Source organism: Myxocyprinus asiaticus, chromosome 39 (assembly GCF_019703515.2).
Source record: "Myxocyprinus asiaticus isolate MX2 ecotype Aquarium Trade chromosome 39, UBuf_Myxa_2, whole genome shotgun sequence".
In the NCBI taxonomy this organism is placed as follows: domain Eukaryota; kingdom Metazoa; phylum Chordata; class Actinopteri; order Cypriniformes; family Catostomidae; genus Myxocyprinus; species Myxocyprinus asiaticus.
In genome coordinates this window covers 4,308,384-4,327,206 of record NC_059382.1, presented here as the reverse complement: position 1 = coordinate 4,327,206, position 18,823 = coordinate 4,308,384, and the positions used below count along the sequence as shown (strand labels likewise).

At 36.3% G+C, this 18,823-nt stretch overlaps 1 protein-coding gene across 6 annotated transcripts in view; it reads left to right on the top strand.

Annotated features, from left to right (window-relative positions):
• The window catches only part of LOC127429880 (rho guanine nucleotide exchange factor TIAM1-like), a 102,460-nt gene that overhangs the window by 79,980 nt on the left and 3,657 nt on the right, over positions 1–18,823 (top strand). For 5 of the 6 annotated variants that reach the window (XM_051679207.1, XM_051679201.1, XM_051679202.1 and 2 more), the window contains 10 exons: positions 9,465–9,650; positions 13,099–13,167; positions 13,577–13,702; positions 14,580–14,688; positions 15,089–15,268; positions 16,164–16,282; positions 16,948–17,056; positions 17,789–17,847; positions 18,094–18,199; positions 18,410–18,497. In XM_051679207.1, coding sequence (XP_051535167.1) covers positions 9,465–9,650; positions 13,099–13,167; positions 13,577–13,702; positions 14,580–14,688; positions 15,089–15,268; positions 16,164–16,282; positions 16,948–17,056; positions 17,789–17,847; positions 18,094–18,199; positions 18,410–18,497 — 1,151 coding nt within the window. Of the gene's footprint in view, positions 1–8,026; positions 8,047–9,464; positions 9,651–13,098; positions 13,168–13,576; positions 13,703–14,579; positions 14,689–15,088; positions 15,269–16,163; positions 16,283–16,947; positions 17,057–17,788; positions 17,848–18,093; positions 18,200–18,409; positions 18,498–18,823 lie in introns of those variants that run through there. The other variant, XM_051679206.1, reaches the window with a different exon arrangement.

Sequence of the window (18,823 nt, the reverse complement as noted above, 5' to 3'; positions counted from 1 at the left end):
ACAAGATTTTCTGTAAGGGTTTAATTGTTGGTTTTTTGTTTATTTATTTCTGTTGTTAATTTCGGTTCACTAGCAAAAAAACAAAAACAAAGTACCATGTTTTGTGTTTTGTGTTTTTATGACATCATAGTAACTTCATGTTTTTGTTTTGTTTTTTTGAACATATACCATATGTAATATAATGGTGTTCCTATGGAGTACCGTGTAAATACCATGGTACATGAATACAGGATTCATCATATATTAAAGTACCATGGTGTTACCACATAGATTCATAATTTCACATAAGCACACAAAATCTTGTGCAATCAGGACTTTGTTTTGACAGTATATACTAATATTGGAATATGAGCAACCTTATCAGCAACAACTATTACATTTCAAGAGGAACGACATGTGCAGAAGTGTTAAGGTGTTGTAGGTGGTTGCCAGGGCATTTTTTGTGGTTTCTAAGGTGTTCTGAATGTTTTTAGCACATTGCTATCCAGTTGTTATGGTGTTGTGGGTGGTTTCCAGGGTGATGCTTGCCAGTTGCTAGTCAAAAGAGTAATTTACTTTTGACTAGCATTACTTTGCGGTTACTAAGATTCTAAATTATTTTTAGCACATTGCTACCCTGTTACTACCTGGGTGTTGGGGGAGGTTTCCAAGGTTTTTGCTGTTGCTTAGGTGTTTTGAATGTTTTTAGCACATTGCTATCCGTTCAAGAGGGTGTTGTGGGTGGTTTCCAGGGTGGTGCTAGCCAGTTGCTAGTCAAAAGAGTAACTTACTTTTGACTAGCGTTACTTTGCGATTGCTAAGATTCTACATTTTTAGCACATTGCTATCTGGTTGCTACCTGGGTGTTGTTGGAGGTTTCCAAGGTGTTCCTTTAATGTTGCTAAGGTGTTTTGAATGTTTTTAGCATATTGCTTTGTCGGTGGTTTAAGGGTGTTTTTGTGGTTGCTAAGGTGTTCTGAATGTTTTTAGCACATTGCTGTCAAGTTACTAAGGTGTTGTAGGTGGTTGTCAGGGTGTTTTCTGTTGTTGCCAAGGTGTTCTGAATGTTTTAAACACATTGCTATCATGTTGCTAGCCCTTAAAAAATCAAGAGTTCTAGCAAACCAGAATTTGTGGCAAGTTTGCCAGAACTCCAGATTTTTGTAAGGGCGGGTGTTGTGAGTGGTTGCAAGCACTTTGCTTTGTGGTTGCTACAGTGTTCTGAATGAGTTTTAGCACACTGCTATTCAGTTCCTAGGGTGTTGTGGGTGGTTGTCAGGGCATTGCTATGCAGTTGCTAAGGTGTCCTATATGGTTTTGGCCGATATTAGCCTTTCACCGATATATATCGCTATCGGCGTATATTTTACCGATATGCGCAGATATGAAAACTTTTTTTCAGAACATATAATGCAGAAAACAATGCTTTAGAATTACGTGTCATTACGTAGTTTGTCCAGACTCCCCTGTTTACAGAGCTAAGCAGACGGTGGCGCTGCAGACAGGGCGGAGTTGAGCGGTACGGAGTTGAGCGGTGTCTTCGCGGTAAGTTGCTAACTAGTTTATGAAATACATACTGGAAAGTTAATAAACAATGACCCCATCATTTTCCCTTTTCAATATAACTAATATAACATTAACCCTGTCAACCATGTCACTCATGTCTGTTTGCTGTTAGCCAGCTATAGTTTGTCAGTGCAGTAAGTAATGTAGCATATTGAAAGGTAAACATCAGAGCATCTTTGTGCAGCTCATCAGACACACACATACATACATGTCAAACAAAATGTCAGAATATTCAAAATCCAGGAAAAGATTGACTGGTATATGCTGTCGAATGTTCAGCAGTTTGTCTGTGGTAAAACTGACTGGAAAAAGATTACTAAACACAGGACAAACAAACAAAAACTACAAAACAATAGAAGCGCTCCACACCGAGGCGGCCATCCGCGGCGCCATCATGATGTGTGTGTTTACATCTGGAAGATGTATTTTTTAGGTTGTTTGCTCATCTGCAATACGTCTATTAAACGACGTTTCCTCTCTTATGTTAATAAGACATTCAGTAGATGTCTTTGAGATGTTTATGATTAAGAATGTTTGTAAATCTGATCTTTTTAAGATGTTTAGCAGACATCTCGGAGACGTACGTTTGCTATCTAGGTAATGTTTTTTAGCACATTGTGATCCTGTTACTAGGGTGTTGTGGGTGGTTACCAGGGTGGTGCTAGCCAGTTGCTAGTCAAAAGAGTAACTTACATTTTACTGCCGTTACTTTGCAGTTGCTAAAGTGTTCTGAATATCTTTTAGCACATTTCTGTTTCTAGGGTATTGAGTGATTGCCAGCATGTTGCTTTGTGGTTGCTTAAGTTTTCTGAATGTTTTTTTTTTTTAGCACATTGTGATTATGTTACTGGGTTTGTTGTAAGTGGTTGAAAGTAACTTCCTCTTTGTGGTTGCTATAGTGTCCTGAATATCTTTTATCACTTTGATATCCTGTTGCTAGTGTGCTGTGGCTGGTTGTCAGGGTGGTGCTAGTCTATTCCTAATCAAAAGAGTGAAAAGTCAAAAGAGTCCACCCACATGTCTCTATGATATCTGATCTCTAGATATGGATTGGTTCCCATCTTAAATGCAAGTCTAGGGGATTTTTTTTCGTCCACTAGGTGAAAAGTCAGATTGCTTAAAAAAGTAATAGCAAACCTCTCTTCAACATACTGTGTGATTTGAACTATCTTTCATGTCCCTATCACATTATGGAAGTTTAATACTTAAGTTTAGGGGTTTTAAATCCCTAAACCTAAGTGTGAGCATTTACTGTAGTGATGCCTACCTTAGCAAACAACACAAACAGGCATGTTATGCTGGATGTGCGGGGTGTTGTATTTTCTCTTAACTCTTATGGTGAATGTTCTGAGACTCAAGGACAGTGGAGAAACACTGTAATTCATCCTTTTGTGTGTCCTTTCGTGGGCAGTGAAGGACCACTAAAAATTATCTCTGCTAATGTACACAGAAAAGCAGCTTTCACACGTTTTAAAAAACGGTGTCATCCTGAAATGAACAGTGAGTCATTCTTTTAGAACTTAAGACCCAAAATAAATGCCAGTGTTCCGATGAGGTCACTTCCTGTCACAATCTAAAACAGGTTGAAATATCAATAAAAACGTGTCTTTTTTACATCGTAAATGCTCTAATGCTCAGTACATAAAAGTAAATGAAGGTAAAAGTGCACTTTCTTTACAAAATGCAAATCACAAGCTGTTTTATTGAAAGTCTCAATGGACAAACGCTTCATTATAGAAGCATGCTAGTGTTTTAGTATGAATTATAATAAAGGGACTGTAGCAGGGTTCCCACGCATCCTGGAAAACCTGGAATTTTGCAATGCAGTTTTCCAGTCATGGAAAAGTCATGGAAAATGAGAAAAATACCTAACTGTCCTGGAAAATAATTTATTTGTCCTGGAAAATATTTATAATAAAACTGTTTGACTGTGTGGCTAACATGGTTTTTGTTACATGTTAAAAACATGGTAAAGATCGGGATTCGTGATGTCACTCATATATTTGTGTCAAATACACAAATTTGTATCGTTTTGTCATTGCCAGTGGATGCACATTGTGAAACAATGTCAACGGTTGATCATCATGAACAAAGTCCTGTACTGATAAAGTGAAAATATGATTTTTTCATTCTAACATTGCTGTTGTGTTAACTACAAAAACATTTGAGTTGTAAACCTTAAACAACGGTCAGCAGTCAGACTGCTGATTTTATTATAAATGAGTTCACAACCTGAGGTGGCTGTGCTGTGATGCGCCCTTTACACTTCGGGATGTTAATACATTTTTAATAATAAATGAACAATCCGAGTCTGCTTATACCCCGGTTACCACATGTACCTTATGACTTCCGCAATGTGGAATCAATCCAGTTATAAATGGCATTAGCTACAGTACATGTATAAAATGCGAAATGTCTCGGAATTTTACATATTTGGGACAAAAAAGAACGTTTGAACGAACAAATAATCAAATTAAATTTGCGATGTCATAGTGTGATTTTTAAACGGCAAAAGGCTGCGATTTAATTAAATAAAGAATGTCAAGAAAATCTGGGCAGCACAGACTGTGTTGGTGACGAAATTTGTGTCACGTGTACTATGCGCGTTCTGATCATCAACGCGGATAACTGAAGTATACTTGCCCTTAAAACAAATGTATATTCCACTTCTCATAATTGAACCTGATTTCAGAATTTCCTGCCTCTAAACAGCATGTAAAAAAGCAAATGGTGATTGGTCACTTTGCCTGTTAGTCTCTTCCTGTCTAAAGCACCTTTTTGCTACATCCGACAAATGACGAAAGAATGACCGGAAGACATTTATTTCCAATGGTGGGTCGTGAAGTTCCGACCATCTGTGGATGCAGAATTTTGGTATCCCATTTCGAGCACGGGATGTGTTGAAATATTTAAACTTGCGACTAGACTGTATGCGAAAACTATGAGTGCAAAGTGAGAAAAAGCAATGTTTTTGTTTTGTCTAGTTTTCTACCTTCTACTTCGGCAGATTGGACTGTTATGAATGTAGAAGTCAGAAATAATCGTTTGTGTTGCAAATATATCTCAAAAGGCATTTAGGTAACACTACAGTAAGGTTGTATTTTGAACATCCATTAAGTAGCAATGACTAACAGTGAATATATATGTATTTTTATAGCATTTATTAGAAAAATACAATTGTTCATATAAGTTTAAAATGCATTAACTAATGCAGGGTTCCCGTGGATCCTTAAAGTCTTAAATTCAGTTTTCCAAAATGTAAGGTCATAAAAAGTCTTAAATATCTTAAATGATACAACAAAAGTCTTAATTTGTATTTACATTTGGGGACGGAAAGACAGGAATCGTGATATGACCTAATGTGATTATAAAACTTCAAAAGAATACGATTTAATTAAATAAATGCATGCGCTGCATCCTTCAAAGTGAAAACACGACGTTGTATTTTCTCCAAACACGCGGGGGCTTGTCAGTGTTTCCTGCTGTTGCAGAGCAGTTCACAATCATTAAGTCATATCGGAAATTTATGACAAGCTATCACTAAAGCTCAACTGTTGATGATGATAATGATGTAGTGTTGATGAAATATGACAATGTTCACTTTTAATTGTTTATATTGTAATGCGTTGTAGATTACTGATGGAGTGCACGTTTTATTTCCCTTATTTGTTTGAATGAGCAGCTGGAAGCAGTGAAGCGCAAACATTTCAAAATAAGAGTCCCCAGTGTATTTCAAAGTTAAAGTGCTTTTAAAGTTCCAAGTTTCACGCTATGAATCAATAAAGTGCATCTGGAATTTAAATAAATTTGGACTCTTGTAGCCTCTCCCTGGCCCTCCCCATCACAGGAAGAAAAGAATAAGAACAATTAATATAGGCTACTAATTAAAAAAATGATTGGCAAATTAACTGGCTTTCTTTCAACACATTATGGAATCAACACAATCCAATATCGGTCAATCCCTAATTTGTATTTATTTATATAATGGTACATAAACCAATCTGAATGTGATATATGTGGAAAACATGTCTGATATATGTGTTTTACATATGATAAGCAATGTTAAGGCCACGTTGAATGTGTGCCCCTGCCTGTTTAAGTAAGAGTCTGTGATACATGATTTATTTAGAGATTGTGTTGGTTTGTTTTGCTATGGGGATATGATATTAATTTTATTTGTTCAGTAGTGTTAACGTATTAAACTTAAAGTATATGTTGAAATGCAAAAGTGCTGCAAAATTAATGTTCATTGTTCATTCATGTTAGCTAATTTAGTAAACTAATGTTAACAAATACAACCTTATTGTAAAGTGTTACTGGCATTTGTAGTTAATGTGTAATTAAATGTGTAATTCGCTAATGTCTTCTCCCTTGCAACAAGTACAATACATTTTTAACAAACTGAAGGTTCATCACAACCAGTAGCAGTTCTAGCTCGTATGGCGCCCTGGGCAAAACCCGCTTCAACATGCCCCCAAAGTTGTTGACCGGGGTTGACCCATGCCTAAATCCGCCACTGATCACAACAGTCACTAGGGGGCTAAATGTGATAGTCAGATGCAAATGTCAAAGACAGTAGCACCAAAATGAACGCAAAAGTGATAGACAAATCTGATAGATTTGAATCTGGCAAGGCTGTGGTATTGCAGTCTACTCAGGCTTTACAGATAAAAAGACTCATTTATACTTTAAGTTCTTGTATCAATATTTTTTAATGTTAATTTTGGATGGTTGGATGCAACTTTCAGTCCGTCAATGTGACTGTGAGAATGACAGTTACCATAGCAACCGCATCCATGGACAGGTGCATGTGTTTTGGTTGGCATCAGAAACGAAATGAGGATATTTCAGCAGAGCAAAGAGGGAGGGATGAAGAAACCTGGGAGAGAGAGAAAGAGAGTGCAAGACTAGATAGAGAGCCAAAATGATGGTGTGGCAGAGAAGAGGAGAGATAACCGCAGTTTCAGAGGCTGAAAATGGAACAAATGAGTGCAAATGAGTTTTATAGAGTTCTTCATTTCTGACAGGCGTGTGAGCTGCAGGATACAGCTGCAGGTGCTGCAAATCTGACTGTGTTCGGAATAAAATACTAACATACTGCTCTTTCTGCAGTATGTACAGTAGTATGTAGTCTGTGCACAGGATGTCAATTGTCTGGATACATGGAATACATAGATGACTTGGTAACGTCATTGAATCAACTTTACAATGTGATGATTCCACATCACGTTAATATTGAAACAATGAGTGCGTTTACATGCACACCAATGCTGATAGCTACCAAAGCTTATTTAACCCTATAACGCTGTATGTATCAAATATGATACCCAATGTTTGACAGCTCCTGTAGCACTCTCTGTTCAAGCTGAAAAGCCAAGAAACATATGGTATGTAAGTTTCACCTGTTTATATCGATCCATTTAAAATGGTGGCAGACTTCTGCAATAAATGACTCTTATGATTGGATAAATGACAGCTAAAGTAAAAGTAACAGTAATGATTATATTGTTACTGATACTTTAAAGTGAGTATTTGCTGAATATAAGCAACTTATGCTTGATTAAAATTTAGTAAATTATTTTATTGAAAATGCATGTTGAAATTACAATTACAACAGGCTTTTGAGGTATATCTCTCAATCACTATTACATTCCATTCATACCCACGATAAAAATAAAAATCACAGAGCTTTGAAAATTCTGACATACTTTTTATAAGATACATTTAAAGTGTGAAGTATTATTTCTGTGTATTTCCATATATGCTGTCAGGATCCTGTCACCTTTGTCAGTCATGTTTATTGGTTGGTGACGGGATCCTGACATCCATGTTCTTTGTTTGTGTTGAGCACATGGATCAGGGTTTATTTCCTGGCCATGTGCTCTATCTGTCTTTGTGTCTCACTGCGAGCGCACGATTTCGGGTTTCGATTTCCTTGCCGTCCACTCTTCTGTCTATGTTGTGTTTCATGTTTGGAGCATGGTGTCTTGGTCCTGACTCTTTGGTCTAGTTTGGTTTTGGTTCTGGTGTTTGGATCCGGACACTCATGCTCCATATCTTGTCCTTATGAGGCCATGGCTTCAGGTTCAGCTCTCTTGCCATGCGCTCTTCTGTTAGTCTTGTGCGCTGTTATTTTTGTTTGAGCACATGGCTTACGATTGTGTTCATTCTCCATGTGCTCTTCTGTCTTGTCTATTGTGTTTGGTGTGAGCACATGGCTCCTGTTAAGTTTGTTTTCCATGTGCTCTCCAGTCTCTCGTCTTGGCCCCGCCCCCTTGTTACCTTGCTATCAGATAATTTGCCTCACCTGCTTTCCCTCATTACCCTCCTTATTTCCTTCCCTATTTAACCTCCCTTTGTTTTCTGTCCTGTGCCGGTTCATTGTGGTTGTTTACCCTGTTAGGTGTCTTGCTTGTCGGTTCCTGTCATGTCTGTTCCAGCCCGGTGCATCGAGCCCAGTCTGTCTGCAGTACCCTGGACCTTGGAGTTTTCCCCTTTGGGGTATTTTTTTAATTAATTTATTTTTTTAATAGTTAAAATAAAGCCCATCCTACTTGCTGCATTTGAGTCCTCGCCTTCTCTCTATCCAGCCTATCCTGACATATGCAGCCTGCTCTGTCATTATAAAGATCACATTATTTTACATTACAAGCTAATATGATGTCATCTTACCATAAGTTCCTGAGACCCAGGGAAAAAAAGCTTTACAATTTTCCTTTTTAAATGTCAATATAGTGTTTAGTGCATAAAATATATATAATAAGAATTGTTTATTGAAAAAATATTGTATTTGATGTGCTGAATTGAACTGATACATTTCAATCCATATTTATGGACCAAGTAGAGGAAGTTATCATGGCCAAACTCTCAAACATTTGGTATCTCTGAAAAGCCCAGGGAGACCTCTGATAATACCCCAAGATTTACCACTGTAGCCTGTATGGGCTTAGAAAAACTTCAATAACAAATGTCCTATACAACAATGAATTGCTGGGTCTCTAGAGGATAATCACCTTTAAAGTCTAAAGTCATATCAAATATGATGCATAAAAATAAAACGTGCAAAAACATTTTTTATGATACAAACTTTGCGCACAAGAAAAGGTGTTTACATGCAATGCATAATCAGTGTAATGGGCAAAAATCTGTGTTTACCGCGATAAAGGAAACAACTTAAGGTCTTTACATGACCACATATGTTGGCTTACTAAGCATAATCAGTGTAAGATCATGCATGTAAATGCACTCATTGAAATTGCAACAAAATTCACAATGGAAGTGAATGGAGCCAATTTTTGGAGGGTTTAAAGGCAGAATAGTGAAGCTTATATTTTTATAAAAAGCTCTCACATTAATTCTTTCGTTAAAATTATGCATTATTTGAGATGTTTAAATCACTTTTACGGTCGTTTTTGGGTTTATGGTGTATGTTGGCATGGCAACAAAATTATAATTCTAAAATATAATATAACTTTAGACAAAAATGTTATTCTAAAATCATGTTTACATGCAGATTGTTTATGTCTAGCGGCTATACTTTTGAGTATTTTAATGTTTACACATTGGCCCCATTCACTTACATTGTAAATATCTCACCGTAACCACAATTTCTGCTGCTTCTTTCTTTTTGGTTTTTTTAAGAAAAGGAGGGACGAGTCAAAATAATTTTTTGTAGTAATCAACATTTTGCCAGAAATGCTGTCGAGTGAGCTTAAATTGTATTGAACTTGTATATTCCTTTAAGTCTCCATTTGTTCTCAATTTAATCTCATATCTGTCTAGGAGAAACAATTGGGATTTTAAAGTGATCTCATTTGTGATTTGTGTGTGTGTGTGTGTGTGTGTTTGGGAGGAGGAACCTGCAGCCCATGTGTCCTATTGAGATGTCTCTCTCATCTTAACTGTCTCTCTCTCTGTAGAGTACGGAGCAGGTCGCTGCTTTCTGTCGTAGTCTTCACGAGATGAATCCTTCATCCGAGGGCTCATCCGGACCGGAGTCTTCCTTGCTCCCTCCAAGCAATGCCACCCCCCGCCAGCTTTCCGATGCCGACAAACTCCGCAAAGTCATCTGTGAACTGGTGGAGACGGAACGCACCTATGTCAAAGTATGAACCAGTGTTTGTGTTTTAAATCATAAATTCAAATTAGAGCTACATGATACTGTATTTTTCAGGTGTGGGGTTTTTAACAGACTTATTTAAACTTTAACAGGCTTTTTTTAGTTTGCCTAAAAATTATGATGAAATGCACTGACGTTTTTGTTCTGCTAAGATGTTCGTTTACGCACATCCCTGAAATTCTTGACCTGGGAGAATTTGGCACGTTGAAGAGCATTTATGATTGGTTAAAACGAATAGTGGGTGTGGCTTAAACATGACGTTCTTTATTTACAATCGTGCACGCCTTGTGAGGAGAATGCAGCCAACTAGGTTTCTACCTTAATGTTGAAAAGGGGTAACTCTGAGTTGTTCCAAAGTACCAGTACACTTTTTATATGAGACAGTTACAAACATTGTATAAATTAGGCTTTACAGAGGTTTATGTTTTTCCTGCATGAAAACACAAATTAATATTTTGTCGAGACAGGCCTGGAGAAAAAAAAAATATGCTCTTTTGGCTTTGCTGTTTCTGCACCCACTCACTATGACCATGTTTGGAATGGAATTAAAAACGTACTGCATACTGCACAGTATATACTGCATACAGTTATTTATTATACAGTAATAAACATTAAATAAACAGTAGAGAGTAGCTGCATTGCTGTGCCTCAACACATTGCTTCCAGTTATCATCTCAGAAATAAAAACAGTTATTTTGCATTTTAAAAATGTCCTTACTTTTGGTTGTCAGACCAAATAATGATAAGAAGAGTTTACTATTCACACTGATAACTGAGGGTCAAGTTGTGCGTATTTGCATTGTGGGAGACAGTATTCCACACTTAACTCGTAAGCAATAATGTACTTGTGCAACAATGATCGGTTGTGCTATATTGTGAATATATTCATGACTAAAGGGCATTATTAGACATGACACAGTGCATTGGTGACTACATGATAAACATATTTATTATATGGCTCTCAGGAATACTCAATTCCACCACTCAAATATTTTTAAATAATGACTGCACATCCAGGGATAATGCAATGCATAAAAGTAAGCTAATAAAATAATTTAAAATTCAATCAATATTTCATTCATTTATTTGGCAAGCAGTCTTGTGATAATGAGCAGTCAGACAGTCAACTCTGACAAAACCGGAGGTGGAATTCAGCTAATTTGGAGACTCCGCCGCCTCTATATATTCTCACAAAATAACATAATTTAGGCTCAGATCTATATTTAATATCCATTTAATTATTTATTTGAAATAACCCCCTTCAGGTTGATACAAGACCCAGGCGCGGACCACCCATTCAGAGTTTATTTCGCGATAATGAGTGGCTGAACTAACATTATCCTTAATAAGGACACTAACGTTTATTAAAACATTATTTTATTAAGCAAATTCATCAAGTGCCATCCTTCCGCTAGGTATAGTCCTTGACACATAAACAGTAACAAAACATTATTCTATGGGTGCTGTGCAGTGATATGTACAGTAGAACAAATGTTTCACATCATAGCTGTTACTAAGTGTATTTTAACACAGTTGGAATGCTGTATTGACCAGTCAGCATCCAGGACCAGAACTGTACATAAGAAGGCATGTACTGTATATGCATATGCTTTATCTATATAGAGCATACATATTGCGTGCAGCAATAATAGTATGAGTAGTATGCAGGGCTGTCCCAAACAAAGGCGTGGCAGGGCCCATGGCAAGGTCGAATGGAGGGCCTCTGCTTTTGGTGGGGTGAGGCGGTGGATTCCCCCTCGGTAGCAATCGACACGGGGCCCACCGTACCGACCGCACCGGTTGCACCGCCCTAAGGACAGCCCTGGTAGTATGGTACATTCTCTTTGGCAGATACAGACAGCAATATATGTTGTCTTTATAAAACAATCACTGTCGTGTTGAGCTTAACTACAAAGCCGCGACAGTTTTCCTCATCTCTCTCTGAAGACTACAGAGACTACAGTAACACTTCCACTGACATCAGTCCCGTCACTGGGAATATTTGCTTTGTGTTAGAGGATTCATCTGCCTGTTTGATCAAGGAACTAAACCAACAGCCTGAATAAACCACTCCAGTGCAAATGAGAGCTAAAGACCTTGACATCAGTTTGTGAAAGACATGGGCGATATAGCTGAAAAAATATATACTTCTCTATTTTTCAGCCTTTTGACAATTTTAAAATGTAAGCATAAAAAAAAAAAATCAGTACTGTTTTGCAACATATGCCATCATTTTCCAGCAATAGTGTATGTATTAATTTATTGTTTTCATAGGGTTACACCATAGTAACACTGTAATTTCTTTTTTATTATATATTTTATTTTAATCCCCTTTTCCCCCAATTTTGGGATGCCCAATTCCCACTACTTACAAGGTCCTCATGGTGGCGCGGTTACTCACCTAAATCTGGGTGGCGGAGGACAAGTCTCAGATGCCCCCGCTTCTGAGACAGTCAATCTGCGCATCTTATTATGTGGCCCGCTGTGCATGACACAGCAGAGACTCACAGCATGTGGAGGCTCATGCTACTGTCCGTAGTCCACGCACAACTTACCACGCGCCCCATTGAGAGTGAGAACTAATCGTGACCACGAGGAGGTTACCCCATGTGACTCTACCCTCCTTAGCAACCAGGACGATTTGGTTGCTTAGGGGAGACCTAGCTGGAGTCACTCAGCACACCCTGGATTTGAACTCGCGACTCCAGGGGTGGTAGTCAGTTTTTTATAAATTTGTTGCAAATTGTCTTTTATAAAGAAAAAGAAAGTTAAATGAAAAATAACAAATATTAATTTAATTGTAATTTAATATAATAATTATATATAATAATAATAAAAATAATAATTGTATAATAATTGTATATAATAATAATTATTATTATTATTATATTAAATTATTATTGTATTACTATTATTATATATAATTATATTAAATTATAATAAAAATACCAATGTAATTATAATTTAATATAATTATATATAATAATAATAATAAAAAATAATAATTTTATATAATAATAATAATAATAATAATAATAATAATAATTATTATTATTATTATGTTAAAATATTATTATTATTATTTTGTTTAATTTAACTTTGTGTTTCTTTATAAAAGACAATTTACTACAAATGTTTTCAAATTTTAATTGCACACAAATCTTGTTACTTTAAATAATATTAATGATTATTTGTAGTAGGGCCAGTGAAAATGTTTTCAGGGCAAGTTCAAATCTGAACTACTGACCTAAATGGAGTCAGAAAAAAAAGAAAGAAAAAGAAAACAAAACAGACAAATCTAAAAATGCATCAGAAAAAAAAAAAATCTTAGGGTTGAATATTGATTGAAACACTGATTTTGCCGTTTGTGAGTGTTTATGTGTGTGTTCATAGGCTGTTTTTTAACACGACTATGTATCTTCTCTGTCTCTCAGGATCTGAACTGTCTGATCAGCAGATATTTAACCCCGCTGCAGACAGAGTCCTTCCTCACTCAAGATGAGGTGAGTCACATACATCGTGATAGTTTCATGTCATTATCAAACACTCCTCCAGAACCTAGAATAATAGTTCATAGTCATATTCTGATGGAGACGAGTGTGTAGGAGGACACATACACAGACACACAAGGAAAGGTAGACATATAGAGTGGGAGGGAGACACAAAGCAATGAAAACTTAGATCAGACAGAAGTAATGTGAGATACATATAGAGATCATGTAGGATGTAATGTTTTTGCCATGCCTGTGCTTATTTAATGCCATATATACTGCCATTCTGCTCTCTACATATATATAATATACAAGATAAATATAATAATATAGAAATGTATAATGCAAACTTAGAAATGTTTAAAAGCAAGGGCTGCTATGACCTGAAAATGTACGATTTTCCTGTGTTTGTATGTGTTAGCTGGACGTGCTCTTTGGAAACCTCCCGGAGATGCTGGAGTTTCAGGTGGAGTTTCTAAAGACGCTAGAGGACGGGACCAGACTGGTGCCAGATCTGGAGAAACTGGAGCGAGTGGAACAGTTCAAGGTGCAGAACTGAGGTCTCATTAACATCAGGAGATTGAATGTGATCATATTCAGTCAAGAGTGTCTAATACACTTCCTGTTGATGCTGTGTAACAGATATTTATCAAATAAATAAATAAAAACATGACGATAAATGCATAAAATATTATTATTATTATTTAATTAATTTGTATTTAAATAAATATTCATATTTAATAAATATTAATACATGATCAATAATATTATTAATAATTAAATATGACAGATATTTTAATATTTTATAAATAAATAAGCTATAATAAATTGTAATAAATTCATATATAATTTACACGGGAAAACTAGCTTATTATTATGACAGTACTCGGAGTAGTCTTTAACCAAATTAAATGTAAAAAAAACTTATTTATTTATTTTATTTTTAAGATAACACAATTCAATTTGGTGGAAATGTATGAAATTGAAATGCGTAAATCCTAAAAATATCACAAATCTTTTTCTTTTTTTTTTTTTTACAACGTGGTACCATATACATAGTATGATAAATGAATGTTGTAATTATACAGCCCCTAGGTATATATCAAAGTGCCATTAGTTTTAGATCTGATAACATCATTATACCTATTTTATTAAAAAAAATAATATGATTATAAATACATTAGTTATTGATTTTTTTTTTTCAGAATAGTGAAAAAGTAAAATCAGTTTTGAGAATAATGGGATAGTTTCGGTAAGACACTTTCTCTCTCGTCTCTTAGAGCTGTTCACAACAAGATTTAACCAACACAAATCATGTTTGTCATAAAATATCCTTTTGTGACCTTACATGAGGCCACTTGATAAATCCCAGACCCCTCTCTTTCTCTCTCTCTCTCTCTCTCAAAATCCCTCTGGTCTATTAGAAAATCCTCTTCTCTCTTGGCGGCTCTTTCTTGTACTACGCCGACCGTTTCAAGATCTACAGCGCTTTCTGTGCCAGCCACACCAAAGTCCCGAAAGTGCTGGTGAAAGGTACGTATATCTCAGCTCAAACACGACCTTGATCCTGGTGAATTCTGGCATGTTTTCACAGATACCTGCAGCTCTTTCCCTATTCCACACCTTCAGTCGGTATATCTCATCTGAGGGGTCTCAGATGTATAATTCTGTGGCCAGTGAGGTGTGTGTTTGGTTTTACTGTATGTGTGGGGGTGTCTGTGAGATTGGTCTGGTTCTTCTCGCTGTCTATTTTTACTAGTTAACATCGAGTCTGTAGATTTGTGACTGCAGTGTTATATAACAATGTTTTCAGTTTGTCATGAGAAACATATATTCAAGCAAGTGTGTCCAAACTTTTGTCAGGTAGTTTATATTAATAAACATGCAGTCTTGTGACAGCACAATCATAACTTGTGTATTTGTGTCCCTCCAGCAAAGACGGACGCAGCCTTCAAGGCGTTTTTGGATGAGCAGAACCCAAAACAGCAGCATTCATCCACGTTGGAATCGTACCTGATCAAACCCATACAGAGAGTGCTGAAGTATCCTCTACTGCTGCGAGAACTGCACTCACTCACTGACCCGGACAGTGAGGAACACTACCATCTAAACGGTGAGCATGACTCTGACTGCCGACTTGCACGCAACAGCCTCCACACATCAGTGTCTACTTGTGCATTACAGTGATTTTACCATGGTTAAGGGGCGTTGCGAGGCTAGACAGAAAACGGAAATTAAACAACCTGCTGAACTGTGGTAAAATCACTGCAATGTAAAGACAACAAATAAATAAATAACAATAAACTGAACAATTCTTCCAAGTAATATTTTTCATTAGCCTATCTATTGTAGAGATATAAACTTGATTTTAACTTGATGTTTTGCTTTATATATATATATATATATATATGTGTGTGTGTGTGTGTGTGTGTGTGTGTGTGTGTTTGGTTTGGTTTGGTTTGGTTTTGCTTGGTTTTTGTTTTACTTGATTGTTTGTTGTTTTGTTTTTTTGCTTTGGTTTTTATATTGTTTTGTTTGTTTTGCTTTGGTTTGTTTGGATTTGTTTTGTTTGGGGTTTTGTTAAGAATTTTTTTGTTTTTTTGTTGTTGATTGGTTTGTTTGGTTTTGCCTGTTTTTTTGTTTTGTTTTTGCTTTCCTTTGTTTTTTGTGTTGTTTGTTTTTGTTTTGCTTTGTGTTTTGTTTGATCTTGTTTTGTTTTTTGCTTTGTTTTGTGTTTGTTTTTTGTCTTGTTTGTTTTTCCTGTGGTTTGTTTTGTTTTTGTTTGGGTTTTTGTTAGATTTTCGGTTTCTTTTGTCTTTGTTTTTCTTTTGTTTTGTCCGGTTTCTTGTCTTTTCTTTTTTTGTGTTTGTTTTGTTGGGTTTAGTTTGGGTTTTTGTTCGATTTGTTTTTTGTTTTGCTTTCAGTAATTTGCTAAATTACCAGCCGTTGATCTGTTGTGGTGTTCTGTGCAGTATTTTATATAATTTCTTCTCTCTGCTGTTGTGCAGTTGCGATGAAGGCCATGAACACAGTGGCTAGTCACATCAATGAGATGCAGAAGATCCACGAGGAGTTTGGAGCTGTGTTTGACTTACTGATCTCTGAACAGACTGGAGAGAAGAAAGAGGTGAGCTGGTGCAGTTTACAGTATATCTTTTTAACATGATGTGAATTCTCTTTCATTCACTGTTTTCAACGTCTTTCAGTCCTGTGCCAAAATGTTGTCAATGTCTGACTATTTTCAACTTCCTCTCACGTTCTGCTGCAGATTACAACTCAAACAGATTTAAGTTGTGATGTTTTGTTAATTTTGCCTTTATTTCATTTTTGTTTTCATTTTATTAGTAGGTGCGCACAGAAGGTGTGCCTGTACAATTCTGCAGAAAGCGGCATGCATTTATTCAAAAATCAAACGTTCATCATTCACAGATTTCTACAAATCTCTTGTGCCTTGCACAATGATTTATTAGTTATTTTTAGTAGTTATTTATCTTATAATGCTTTCAGCTACCGATAAGAGTGTAGTACTCAAAGTGTAGTGTAGTTATTTTTCCTCCAAATCAGCACAGATTTGCTGTGGGCTTAATTATTTGCCTATTATCTGAATAGAGAAACTTTCACTTTAATCTTATATAACAGCAGTGGATCTAAATAATGGCACCAGGGACAGAGGCGTTGCCTTCTGGATTGCAGACTGTGAGCTCTCTCTCTCTCTCTCTCTCTCTATCTCTCTCTGTGTTATGTGAATCTGTGTTGTGCGAGCACTAACAGTGCCGTTTGCTATGATTACAGGTTGCTGACTTGTCTATGGGAGATTTACTCCTCCACAGCAGTGTGACATGGATCAACCCGTCCTCCTCTCTAGGAAAGTGCAAGAAAGAACCACAGCTGGCCTCATTCGGTGCGTTCTGTCTCCACTCAACCTGAACGCTGATAAATACACAGAAGAAATAATAGTGTGCCTGCTAAACTGGCTAGATCGAGAGATATGGCTAAAACTCACAACGAAAAATATCCACATTATATTTCAGCCCAAATGCAAAAGAAATTAGAAATAGTTATTTTTTTGCTAAAAGAAACTGAAGCCTACAGTATATTAAGGACTACTAGGATTAAATGCATGTTTTCTTATTTCGTGTTTCTTGAAATAAGCCTATCTAGGGATTGAGATGCAAATTAGCATGTGCTACAATCTCTATATCGAACGCATCTTTTTCAGTCTTTTAGCTAAAATTGTGTTTTTGTTCTGTCCCTATACAGATAAAAAATAAAACATTATAAGCATAGTTTGATTTTTTTTAAATTCAGCATAAATTAACTTCAGTACAACAAATAATACCAAGATTATATCTTACAAATGTAGAATGTTACAACTGAAATAATATATCTTTATTTTTTGACATTATTGTATTACTTTATGAGAATGAGATTTTTTAAATATACTTAATTGTCATAAGAAATAATGTCATCATGCTCATCATGGCATCATCACCCTTAATGGTCCTAAAATAGGCTTAATCACCTAAAAATTCTTTTACTTTATTAATATTTAATAATTATTTTTTTATTGTGATTTTGCATTAATATTGTTTCTGAAGTGAAGTGAATTTTATATGTTCTCTTTCTCCTCCAGTGTTTAAGACCGCTGTTGTCTTCATCTGTAAAGACTACACAAAACAGAAGAAGAAGCTGGTGAGTGCTGTGATCTTCAGAGCAGCTGGATCTTTCATCTGTGGAACTTACGCCCAAACACTCCTCTCTCTCTCTGTCTTCATGGGCTTTCATGGGCCTCTTAAAGACTTAGTCAACAGTTATCTGGGTGTTGCATTTAACAGTCTTGTTTGTGCAGTGACAAACAGCCTTCACGCCCAGATTCACATGAAAGTAATGACACAAAACAGCCTTATTCACACACACCTCTCTCTCTGCCTCTCTCAGGGTGGCTCTCATAGAGCATCAGTCTCAGGTGAAGAGAAAGATCCGTTCCGTTTCCGTCACATGATCCCTACTGATGCGCTTCAGGTGCGCGCCCTGTCCAACACAGGTAAGTTCACATGTGACATGCATACCCATGGGCCCACACAAAAACAAGCTAATCAATGTAATTACATTATCCAAAGGCACTTCGATGCTGTCAGTCCCTAATAAAACTGAGATAAACAATATAAAAAACCTGATCAATGCGCGCACGTGTGTGTGTGTGTGTGTGTGTGTGTGTGTGTGTGTGTGTGTGTGTGTGTGTGTCTGTGCGCAGATGGAGAGAGTGCAGCCGTGTGTGAGATCATCCATGTGAAGTCTGAATCAGAGGGAAGACCGGAGAGAGTGTTTCAGCTCTGCTGCAGGTCAGTGTGACACACAAACACACACTTACAGTGATATTACCAAAGAAATGTTAAGGGATGTTGTTGGGCCCTGTGTGTTATAGTTAACTCAGTGGCACGGCAGCAATATAATAAAAGACACCTATGATGAATACATTGTCTCATTTATATAACGTAATAATGATATTAATCAGAATAAACCATTTTTCCACCAAGAAATATACCAATAATAATAATTATAGCACCATCTGGTGGAGGAATCTTGCACAGCTGTTATATGAAATATTACTTTGACAGAATAATATTGCAAATCAATGTGGAATATAAAACTAAAAAAAAATATTTCT